The sequence below is a fragment of the Pseudophryne corroboree genome, chromosome 6 (assembly GCF_028390025.1).
Source record: "Pseudophryne corroboree isolate aPseCor3 chromosome 6, aPseCor3.hap2, whole genome shotgun sequence".
NCBI lineage: Eukaryota > Metazoa > Chordata > Amphibia > Anura > Myobatrachidae > Pseudophryne > Pseudophryne corroboree.
The window spans coordinates 164,296,231-164,308,997 of NC_086449.1; the positions used below are offsets into that span (position 1 = coordinate 164,296,231).

General features: G+C 40.3%; 1 protein-coding gene across 3 annotated transcripts in view; it reads left to right on the forward strand.

Annotated features, from left to right (window-relative positions):
- Positions 1-10,864, forward strand: part of GMCL1 (germ cell-less 1, spermatogenesis associated) — a 458,077-nt gene extending 447,213 nt beyond the window's left edge. For all 3 annotated transcript variants that reach the window (XM_063932081.1, XM_063932080.1, XM_063932079.1), the window contains exon 15: positions 10,673-10,864. In XM_063932081.1, coding sequence (XP_063788151.1) covers positions 10,673-10,801 — 129 coding nt within the window. In that variant the 3' untranslated portion in view covers positions 10,802-10,864. The remainder of the gene's footprint in view (positions 1-10,672) is intronic.
- Positions 10,865-12,767: the final 1,903 nt, after the last annotated feature.

A 12,767-nucleotide genomic window follows, 5' to 3' on the forward strand; every position in this document is an offset into this window, starting at 1 on the left:
AAATTAAATATTAAAACAGCTTATCTGCCCATAAGGGAAGTTCAGGTGCATCAGTCCCAACGCGTTTCGTCCTTAACTAGACTTCATCATGGGGATAAGGTCAGTAAGCAAAGATGCTCTATTTATACCTGAAGAGAGAGTGAGAACCCAGCACATGGCCAGGTAATTGATGACATCACTTCCTGTTAGGTGATGTCGAATTTAGGCAATGGGAGACAGTTTAATTAAACTTTCAGGCATGGTGGCTACATATTGTGTGTATAGAGGGCACAAACAGGTGATAGGCAGGGAAATTGTAATGAAAAACGAAGCTTAAAAGCTTCGTATGGCGCTGTGCAGCGCGGTGGAACGCACAGCTAGTTCCTGGCGTGGTCCGCCGCGCGTCACTTCCGGTTTTGCGGAAGGTACTTCCGCCGGCCGGTGGAACGCACTGTGGAACGCATCGTCATCTCCGTGACGATGCGCTCTGCACAGCGGAGCTTGTCAGCAGTAATCAACTGCTGCTTCAGTAATCAGTGAAACAAGGGGGGCAGTGACGAGGGATGGCAGTGGACGAACTAATTAGAATATATAAGTACATGTGTATATAGGAACATATCCGGATTAAAGATAGAGATAAAGGAAATAAATATAAAAATAAATATAAATATAAAAATAATAATAAGAATAAAAATAATAATAATAAAAATAAAAATGAAAATAAATATAAATGTAAATATAAAATATATATAAAATATATATATAAAAAAGACATATATATATGAAATAGTGATATAGTTCTTTCTCCATATATAGAGGTATGTCCCATCTTAGTAAGTTTTCATCATAAAGTCCGTAGTGGTTCACACGTAGTGCTCGTGAAGTTAAAAACGTCCAAAATAAAGCTGGATAGAGCCGGTTTTTCGCCAATAGGCTGGAATATTAAAAGGATAAAAGATTTATAATACACGATGGCTAGGGATGATTAGGAATAGGTGTAGTATAACATACAGAGATGTGAGATGTGCAATTGAGTTGCAGGTGATTATATTGACTCAAGGTCATAACGAAGGAAGGTGCGATAATATAGTGCAATTGTGGTCATAATATATTACTATTTTGTGTTAAAAGTATAGGTGATGAGTCTTTTATAAAAAAGGGGCGATTTCAAATGCTTCATTGAAGCCCAGCGGTGCCATAGTTTGCAGTTCAAAGATCCAGAACATCTCTCTTTTCGATAATTTGTTCAATATATCTCCTCCTCTTTCTCCTGATTTAATTTGCTCGATGGCTTTGAATGTCAGGTCTTCGGGATTGGATTTGTGTTTTTCCTTAAAATGTTTGGAAACAGCGTGATTCTCTACTTTATTTTTTATATTTCAGACATGTTCCTGTAGTCGAATTTTGAGTAGTCTTTTCGTTTTGCCCACGTATTTTAGGCCACATGTGCATTCTAAAAGATATATGACCATGGTTGAGTTACAGTTCATGAAGTCTTTGATTAGATATTCTTTCGAGTTGTTATGATTGGAGAAGTGTCTTCTAACCGGATGTACAAACTTGCACATGTTGCAGTTTCCACATTTATAATTTCCTTTGCACTTAGGCATCCCGATTTTGTTTGTAGGCTCTTCTTTTTTCAAGAGACTTGGGGCTATGATGTCTTTGAGACTTTTGGTCTTTCTAAAGACAATTTTTGGGCGTTCTGGAATGATGTCTTTGAGGACGGGGTCCAGTAAAAGGAGGTTCCAGTGTTTATTAAACGACTTCTTTATGGACTGTTCCTGGCAGTTGTACGTAGTGATAAAGGGGATGAATTTCTCATCAGATTTCTCTTTGATCGGTTCAGTCTTGACATCATAAACTTTCTCAAGTGCCTTCTTGATGGTAGTCTCTGGATATTGTCTCTCTTTGAATCTCCCCGCATAAAGTTCCAGTTGTTTGGCGCACTCATCTGGATTGCTGCAGTTACGTCTGATCCGGTGAAATTGGGAGTATGGGATGTTGTTCTTCCAACCCTTTGCATGACAGCTTTTATAGTGTAGGTAACTGTTAGTGTCCACTTGTTTAATATAGTTGCAGGTGGTGATTTTTTGATTTGCACTTGATAAGGTCAGGTCCAGAAAGTCGATCTTCTCTTTGTCCATATGATGTGTGAATTTTAGGTTATAGTCGTTAGTAGATATTAAGTTGAAGAAAGCCAGAAAGTCTTCTTCTTGACCTTCCCAGATTATGAGAATATCATCAATATAGCGTTTATAAAGTATCAGCTGATCGATACATGGATTGTTGGAATGAATATGCTCCTCCTCCCAGCTTCCCATGAGGAGATTCGCGAAGCTGGGCGCAAAAATCGTCCCCATGGCTGTCCCACATGTCTGGAGAAAATAAGTGTCCTGGAATTTAAAGTAATTGTGACGGAGAATGAACCTGATAAAGTCACAAATGGCATCTTTATGGAGTGTGGAGAGATCTAAATCCCTGTCCAGAAACCTCCGACACGCTTCAATCCCTTTTTCGTGTACAATGCATGTGTAGAGGCTCTGGACATCTATGGTGATCCACAAGTAAGAATTCTTCCACTGTACCATTGGTAATATGTCCAAGACGTTCTTCGTGTCTTTGAGATATGACGGGAGTTGTACCACGTATTTCTGAAGAAAGACATCTATGTACTCAGACATATGTGCTGTCAATGAGTCAATTCCAGCAATAATGGGCCGACCTGGTGGATTAACAAGGGACTTGTGTATCTTTGGTAGGAAGTAGAAGATGGGTATGACCGGATTTGATGTCATTAAGTACTGGAATTCTTCTTTTTCCAAGATTTGATTATGAAGATATTGTACTAGTAAAACTCTCAATTCTTCAACGAATGTATTTGTGGGGTCGTTAGGAAGTTTTCTGTATGAGGTGTCGTCACTGAGGAGACGGGTAGCTTCTGTCACATATGCATCTCTGTCCATTATTACGAGGCCTCCTCCTTTGTCCGCCTGCTTAATGACAATGTTTCTATTTTCTTGTAATTTTTTCAGTGCTTCTTTTTCAGCATTTTTTAGGTTTGAGAATTTGCTTTTTTCATGATCTTCTTCACATAAATCTTTTTTGACTTGTTCATAGAACACATTGATGTAGTTGCCTTTGGACTCTAGAGGATAAAATTTTGATTTTCTTTTCAAACCGGATTTGGTTGCTTGAGATGGTGTGGTTTCTTTATCTTTTCTTGCGAAATGTCTCTTTAGTGTCAATGCTCTGACAAACTTGTTGAGATCAATAAAAGTCTCAAATTTATTCATCTGATTTGTCGGTGCGAATTTTAGTCCTTTGCCAAGTAAAGAAATTTCTGCCGTGCTTAAGGTTTGTTTTGACAGGTTAAATATTCCTTTTTCCTGAGGGTCTATTTGAGGTATCTTTTTTTCGGGTTTTGTCCTGCCGCTGCCCCTTGTGCCTCTTCTTCTGGGTAGCTTCTTTTTGTGGGGGCTTGAGCCTTGAATCTCTCTCTGAAGAAGGTTTTCTTGGTAGTTGCTGGATTGTCTGTGTCCGGGTCCGGTGATAAAAAATCCGAGTCGCTATTGGAGTCCAGGCGTTGTAAAGCAGAGAACCTATTCTTCAGAGGTAAAGGTTTCATGTACGGAGAAACTTGATAGTTTGTAGTTCTCCATCTTTCCTGATTGCCTTTCTTTTGATATGGGGTTGTCTTCCATCTTTTAGTCCTTCGGTCTTGATAGACAACTGCTCATTAGAACTAATGAGGCTAATCATCTCAGAGAAAAGGAATATTCTTACCACAATTGAGGAGGACATAAAGAAAAAAGAACAAATACTAGTACGACATCAAGATAAGGAGGAATTCAAAGCCAATGATGCTACCCTAACCAAGAAAATAGAACGTATAGAAGAAGAGGTGATCAAAGGTAAGCAAAAGAAATACCTTAGAGATAAAGAAGATTACGCGCACAACCAAGTGAATAATTGGAGCAGATTCCAAGAAAATAATTATAACCGTATCCCTGTCTATCAAGACCGAAGGACTAAAAGATGGAAGACAACCCCATATCAAAAGAAAGGCAATCAGGAAAGATGGAGAACTACAAACTATCAAGTTTCTCCGTACATGAAACCTTTACCTCTGAAGAATAGGTTCTCTGCTTTACAACGCCTGGACTCCAATAGCGACTCGGATTTTTTATCACCGGACCCGGACACAGACAATCCAGCAACTACCAAGAAAACCTTCTTCAGAGAGAGATTCAAGGCTCAAGCCCCCACAAAAAGAAGCTACCCAGAAGAAGAGGCACAAGGGGTAGCGGCAGGACAAAACCCGAAAAAAAGATACCTCAAATAGACCCTCAGGAAAAAGGAATATTTAACCTGTCAAAACAAACCTTAAGCACGGCAGAAATTTCTTTACTTGGCAAAGGACTAAAATTCGCACCGACAAATCAGATGAATAAATTTGAGACTTTTATTGATCTCAACAAGTTTGTCAGAGCATTGACACTAAAGAGACATTTCGCAAGAAAAGATAAAGAAACCACACCATCTCAAGCAACCAAATCCGGTTTGAAAAGAAAATCAAAATTTTATCCTCTAGAGTCCAAAGGCAACTACATCAATGTGTTCTATGAACAAGTCAAAAAAGATTTATGTGAAGAAGATCATGAAAAAAGCAAATTCTCAAACCTAAAAAATGCTGAAAAAGAAGCACTGAAAAAATTACAAGAAAATAGAAACATTGTCATTAAGCAGGCGGACAAAGGAGGAGGCCTCGTGATAATGGACAGAGATGCATATGTGACAGAAGCTACCCGTCTCCTCAGTGACGACACCTCATACAGAAAACTTCCTAACGACCCCACAAATACATTCGTTGAAGAATTGAGAGTTTTACTAGTACAATATCTTCATAATCAAATCTTGGAAAAAGAAGAATTCCAGTACTTAATGACCTCAAATCCGGTCATACCCATCTTCTACTTCCTACCAAAGATACACAAGTCCCTTGTTAATCCACCAGGTCGGCCCATTATTGCTGGAATTGACTCATTGACAGCACATATGTCTGAGTACATAGATGTCTTTCTTCAGAAATACGTGGTACAACTCCCGTCATATCTCAAAGACACGAAGAACGTCTTGGACATATTACCAATGGTACAGTGGAAGAATTCTTACTTGTGGATCACCATAGATGTCCAGAGCCTCTACACATGCATTGTACACGAAAAAGGGATTGAAGCGTGTCGGAGGTTTCTGGACAGGGATTTAGATCTCTCCACACTCCATAAAGATGCCATTTGTGACTTTATCAGGTTCATTCTCCGTCACAATTACTTTAAATTCCAGGACACTTATTTTCTCCAGACATGTGGGACAGCCATGGGGACGATTTTTGCGCCCAGCTTCGCGAATCTCCTCATGGGAAGCTGGGAGGAGGAGCATATTCATTCCAACAATCCATGTATCGATCAGCTGATACTTTATAAACGCTATATTGATGATATTCTCATAATCTGGGAAGGTCAAGAAGAAGACTTTCTGGCTCTCTTCAACTTAATATCTACTAACGACTATAACCTAAAATTCACACATCATATGGACAAAGAGAAGATCGACTTTCTGGACCTGACCTTATCAAGTGCAAATCAAAAAATCACCACCTGCAACTATATTAAACAAGTGGACACTAACAGTTACCTACACTATAAAAGCTGTCATGCAAAGGGTTGGAAGAACAACATCCCATACTCCCAATTTCACCGGATCAGACGTAACTGCAGCAATCCAGATGAGTGCGCCAAACAACTGGAACTTTATGCGGGGAGATTCAAAGAGAGACAATATCCAGAGACTACCATCAAGAAGGCACTTGAGAAAGTTTATGATGTCAAGACTGAACCGATCAAAGAGAAATCTGATGAGAAATTCATCCCCTTTATCACTACATACAACTGCCAGGAACAGTCCATAAAGAAGTCGTTTAATAAACACTGGAACCTCCTTTTACTGGACCCCGTCCTCAAAGACATCATTCCAGAACGCCCAAAAATTGTCTTTAGAAAGACCAAAAGTCTCAAAGACATCATAGCCCCAAGTCTCTTGAAAAAAGAAGAGCCTACAAACAAAATCGGGATGCCTAAGTGCAAAGGAAATTATAAATGTGGAAACTGCAACATGTGCAAGTTTGTACATCCGGTTAGAAGACACTTCTCCAATCATAACAACTCGAAAGAATATATAATCAAAGACTTCATGAACTGTAACTCAACCATGGTCATATATCTTTTAGAATGCACATGTGGCCTAAAATACGTGGGCAAAACGAAAAGACTACTCAAAATTCGACTACAGGAACATGTCCGAAATATAAAAAATAAAGTAGAGAATCACGCTGTTTCCAAACATTTTAAGGAAAAACACAAATCCAATCCCGAAGACCTGACATTCAAAGCCATCGAGCAAATTAAATCAGGAGAAAGAGGAGGAGATATATTGAACAAATTATCGAAAAGAGAGATGTTCTGGATCTTTGAACTGCAAACTATGGCACCGCTGGGCTTCAATGAAGCATTTGAAATCGCCCCTTTTTTATAAAAGACTCATCACCTATACTTTTAACACAAAATAGTAATATATTATGACCACAATTGCACTATATTATCGCACCTTCCTTCGTTATGACCTTGAGTCAATATAATCACCTGCAACTCAATTGCACATCTCACATCTCTGTATGTTATACTACACCTATTCCTAATCATCCCTAGCCATCGTGTAATATAAATCTTTTATCCTTTTAATATTCCAGCCTATTGGCGAAAAACCGGCTCTATCCAGCTTTATTTTGGACGTTTTTAACTTCACGAGCACTACGTGTGAACCACTACGGACTTTATGATGAAAACTTACTAAGATGGGACATACCTCTATATATGGAGAAAGAACTATATCACTATTTCATATATATATGTCTTTTTTATATATATATTTTATATATATTTTATATTTACATTTATATTTATTTTCATTTTTATTTTTATTATTATTTTTATTCTTATTATTATTTTTATATTTATATTTATTTTTATATTTATTTCCTTTATCTCTATCTTTAATCCGGATATGTTCCTATATACACATGTACTTATATATTCTAATTAGTTCGTCCACTGCCATCCCTCGTCACTGCCCCCCTTGTTTCACTGATTACTGAAGCAGCAGTTGATTACTGCTGACAAGCTCCGCTGTGCAGAGCGCATCGTCACGGAGATGACGATGCGTTCCACAGTGCGTTCCACCGGCCGGCGGAAGTACCTTCCGCAAAACCGGAAGTGACGCGCGGCGGACCACGCCAGGAACTAGCTGTGCGTTCCAGCGTGCGTTCCACCGCGCTGCACAGCGCCATACGAAGCTTTTAAGCTTCGTTTTTCATTACAATTTCCCTGCCTATCACCTGTTTGTGCCCTCTATACACACAATATGTAGCCACCATGCCTGAAAGTTTAATTAAACTGTCTCCCATTGCCTAAATTCGACATCACCTAACAGGAAGTGATGTCATCAATTACCTGGCCATGTGCTGGGTTCTCACTCTCTCTTCAGGTATAAATAGAGCATCTTTGCTTACTGACCTTATCCCCATGATGAAGTCTAGTTAAGGACGAAACGCGTTGGGACTGATGCACCTGAACTTCCCTTATGGGCAGATAAGCTGTTTTAATATTTAATTTTTGTACGTTTGAAATTTTACTATTTATCTTGGATGCTTACGAAAGATCTGATGTATCCCAGTCCTAATATGGACAGATAAGCTTGTCATTCAATTTTATCTTGTACGCTCGCATTACTTCTACCTTTCATGTTTTATGTGTTTTATTAAATTTTGTGAAAAAACTTTTAAAAAATCCCTGGCTGTGGATTTTAAATTTTTGGGACTTGCATATACCCAGAAAGTTTTAAACACATAATTGGTCCATTTTATCTATAGATTGAACACTGTATATTTTATACTTCTACCTTTATGTTTTATGTGTGTTTTATGGTGAAAAACTTTTAAAACAAAATCCCTGGCTGTGGATTTTAAATTTGTGGGATTTACCTTTACCCAGAAAGTTTTTTAACACACAATTGGTTTATATGATCTGTAGATTGTGATTGCGTAAAAACAGTACGCGCTATGTTATTTTGTTCTTCTTTTTTCATGTACCTGTACTGGTCCTATGACTGAAGCAAAAGTCTATTTATGACAGATACGGTAAGTAGTATCCTGTTCTCAATCACATCAGCTCTATAATTTTATTAGACACTAACAGGTGCCCTTTACTTCACTTTCTATAAATATATATATATATATATATATATATATATATATATATATATATATATATATAAATACCCCCAGCATAATCATTGAAGTCATACATATACAATATGGTGTCATACATGAACAAAATGGGGTCAAAGAGTAGTTTAAAATATTACCCAATACAAGGATACATTTATAATGCATTTTATTATTGGAGCTACGGACTGCCTTCTTTTTGTTACAGTGACAGAACACATTTATCATTTACAGTATGTGGGGAATCTTTCTGATCTCACACATGTCCGCTCATTTTATGCATACTTTTTATAGTTGAACTCTATTTTTAGTCTGTTGTATAGTTATAATCTGCAGTAGACAGTATATGTCACTTTGACAGATGTTCCCTTTTTATCATTGTATTTTAACTAAAATGTTAATAAAATTGCTATACACACACTTTAAGAGCTTTGAGAGTTACTTTTGTAATGATTTCATAGACCATCTAAAATATACATATGTGCAGCCAATACATCATTGTGTGTCTGCTCACCTTATTTTTGACAGCACCGTTGTACGTCTAATATTTAATGAAGTTTAAGTGCCACTAGCAACTTTTTATTGGTTTATGTTAAACATACAGATTAGTATTTATAATACATGTCTAATTGATTCCTTGGCCTATTAGAGCTGAGGAAACAATTCATGAGACGGGGACATTCAGTATCTGTTGTGAACAGAAGGCCTATTTTCTGTTATACAATAATGGTATATAATCAGTGCAGGATTACCTAGATGCATAGAACTTATCAGATGAGAAGCATTTAAACAATAATGGGGGTTATTCAAGTGGGTGGTATTCAGTATGCCGGCTGTTGGGATCCCGGCGCTCAGTATAACGACAACTATTCTCCCTCTTGGAAGTCCACGACCCCCCTGGAGTGAGAATAAATAGCGTGGCGCGCCACCGTGCCCGCAGCGTGCCGAACGCAGCGAGCCTGCAAGGGGCTCATTTGCGCCAGACCAGCTGTCGGTATGCTGGCGGTCGGGATCCCGGCGCCAGTATGCCACAGGTTGTATTCCTACGCCCACGAGTGGGAATAGACCCTGTTGGTCAGCGTGCCAACTGTCCGGCTGTTCACTATGCATGATCCCGGCAACGGTATAGTGCCGGTCACATAACTACATCCCACCAATATATGTGCTAAATCATCTTTACTTCAGTCATGCCAAACAGCCCCTCTTAGCACGCCAGGTCGTGTGAGAATCTTCTAGCGCCGGGCATCCTTTTTGCTGCTTTTTTCCACAAGGAGACTATGCTGCTTGTATTATCTGTGTGTGACTGAGTCTCTGAATCTGTACACGAAATGCTACAATGTGGCAGCCGCAGCTTTTCCCAATACAAATTCTGTTCTGTATATAGACTCGGTCACACACAATATACAAGTGCCATATATCAAATGAATCAGCACAGTCTCCTCGTGCATCCTAGTATTGTGACGAAGCTGCATTTTCGGCAAAAAAAAGAGGCCCGATGTTAACTGAGCCGGGCAGGACCTGTCGGCTCGCTCACACCGGGCATGTCATTCAATGTGGCGTATTGAGGCTGAATGTATGAGGACCCATCTGTATGAGGTGGAAACAATTGAATAGTTATTGGAGATAAAGTGTTCTGGATCAAAAGTGTTCTGTTCATCTTGTCTGTTTTACAGTAAGTTAATGTATTGGGGAGGGAAGCTTACAGGGTCCTCCCAACAGTAGCTACAAATGACTGTGTGCGCTTATCGTTTAAATATTCTAGATATGGAAATTGTTAATTTCAAGCAACTTTCTATTATAGAATTTTCCATAATACAGGATCACTCTTTCAGACCCCATTAACTAAAGGCAGAAAGTCTTCATAAAATCCCTTCATATTTATGAACCGATGCCTAGTGGTTTGTTTTGCCTTTAGTAACAGTTATTTGAGAAAAAATGGTCAGCACGTGCGATTTCTCTTCATTCCCGTACATGAACCCTTGTAGGGGTGAACTATGTCTATCCTAAATATAAGGGTGTCTAATTCAGGAGTTCCCAACCACAGTCCTCCAGGCACACTGACAGTCCCGGTTTTAAGGCTAGCCATACTTGAGCACAGGTGATTTAATTAGTACCTCAGATATTTTCATTAAACCATCTGCTCAAACCTGGATATCATTAAAACCTGGACTGTTAGTGTGCTTCGAGGACCGAGGTTGGGAAAGACTGCTCTAAACGGTAACTAGACATAGATGATTGTAGGGAGACGACCATCTCCTCCAGCTCATTTTGTTTGTATCTCTGTGTGACTACTTCTAACGTCTGTTTCGTTTCTTCTAATTATTGCATTGTTCTTGTTAACTTGTCCCCCAGGAGCAAGTGGTGATGAACCTGGATAGCCGCCTCCTCTTATTCCCACTGTATATCTGCTGCAACTTCTTGTACACATCTCCTGAGAAACGGACGGAGGCAGAAGGACCGCATGACAGCCCTGACAGCTGAGAATGCATCCGCACACCTGTAGACCTCAATATGTATACATTAAAAAGGGAACATTTTTATTTTCATCTGCCATTTATTGTGCTACTTCTGTATCCATAGCGATGTCTCTGTGTCATTTATGCTGCAGTTCGTTTCTTTTTAGGTTTCTGAGGAACATTTGGAACCTTCTCTTACAGAATGTGTTCTGTCAAACTACACATGCCACCAATCGACTCTGAAATATATATGTATATACTGTTATACATGCTAAGAGCTGCAGCTGGTGATTTTTATTTTTTCTTGTTTATTTTTTTGTTTTAAAATTTGTAAGTAGTTATTGGGTAAATACAAGGCAACCTTCAATGCAGGGTTTTTGGGGGGGAGCTAGTTTTTGTTTTTCTTTTTCATCCACTAGGGGTCACTGGAGTACTCTTGGGATATGGACGGCTTCCACCGGAAGAAGGCACTGAATAAATTAATTTTTGAGACTACTCCTCCCCTCCATATCCTGCAGCACTTCAGTGTTTTTTCTGTGCTCGACACAGTTAGAAGGCATAGTGGAGCTCGTCCACAAAGTATTGGAATTTTTTCTAAGTTTTTTTTTTTCTTCAATTTCCACGTCCTTTCCCCCCTTCTAACAGGCGTGGGTCAGGGACAGTGGAAGCGGCTGAGTAGCCGTGAGTGTCGGACCTCTCTGTAAAGAGCTCCCTCACTCCACTTGCAGGCTGCCTGCAGGAAAGCTGGACGGAGCTTGGATGAAAGCCCCGTCATAGACTTCTGTCACGGTCCAGGTATGTTGGGTTGGGGCGGTCAGCGCTTGCTGCCGCTCCACTGTGGGGGATTGTTTGGTACTCACCGCTGCCCGGAGCGCGTGTACATGGGCCGCTTCACGGTCCATGCGGCGCGCTCTCACTCTCCGGCCCCCAGCATCCTAGGAGACCGCTGCTCCCTGCGCAGCAGCAGCGCTGCTTGGCTACACAGACACGCCGCCATGCTGTGTGTGGCGGGCGGGAGCACGTGTGCATAGGCCGCTCCACGGCTCTATGCAGCACGCTCTCTGCTTCCGCCATCCGCCCGCAGCAGCCGAGGAGTTCCGTTGTCCGGGGCCTACAGGACAGGCCGCTCACACGGCCCTTTGCAAAAACTTCCACAGGCCCAGACCCGGTGCTGTACACGGAGGTCGTGGGAGTGGGGGGGGAGACTTTAACAGTATTGGGCAGTGTTAAGTTTTAAGAAAAAAACTTGGTGCTTAGTATGTTTAATGTTCTCCTGTCTGTTCCAGGTTTCCTATTTTACATCTCAGCTAAGAGTGGTACTAGGGGAATTTTGGGGTCAGTTTTCGTATTAGCAGGCACTGCACTTGCCTAAGATATATACCAGGAACTTTGGTGTTATTACTGAGTCGTGCAGTCTGTCTGTGTGGAGTTTGTATTGTCTGTCATAATGAGTAAGACACCAGCAAAATCTAAGAAACATTTGTCATGTCATGTCTGTAAGAGTGTGTTGCCTGATGGATCCACCACATGTACAGCATGTGTTGTTAATACAGCCATAAATACGATTTCCATTCCAGAAGTAAAGCCAGCATCTCAGGACCCTCCGTGGGCTTTACTTGCAGATGTATTAGTTGGTTTACAATCAGAGCTGGCCGCCTCTCGTGAAGAAAGAGAGGCGGCAAGATCTGAGTTTAAAATGAGACCATTTGAGTTACCTGGAGAATCTCAAACTGGTCATAAGTCCACCTTGAGTGGAAAAGATAAGTTTCCTTTTCCTACTAATTTTCCTGTCTCTGGGATACTAGATCTCACTGAACAGGAGTATGAGGAGGGCGAAATAGAACAACAGTCAGAAGGTGACGACTTTGACAGCCCAGGTATTGACAATCTCATCAGAGCAGTTCGTCAGTCGCTGGAGTTTACAGAAACTGAGGAGCCACTGACGAATGATGAAGTAGTCTTTACTAAACGACAGAGATCTCCGATGTGTT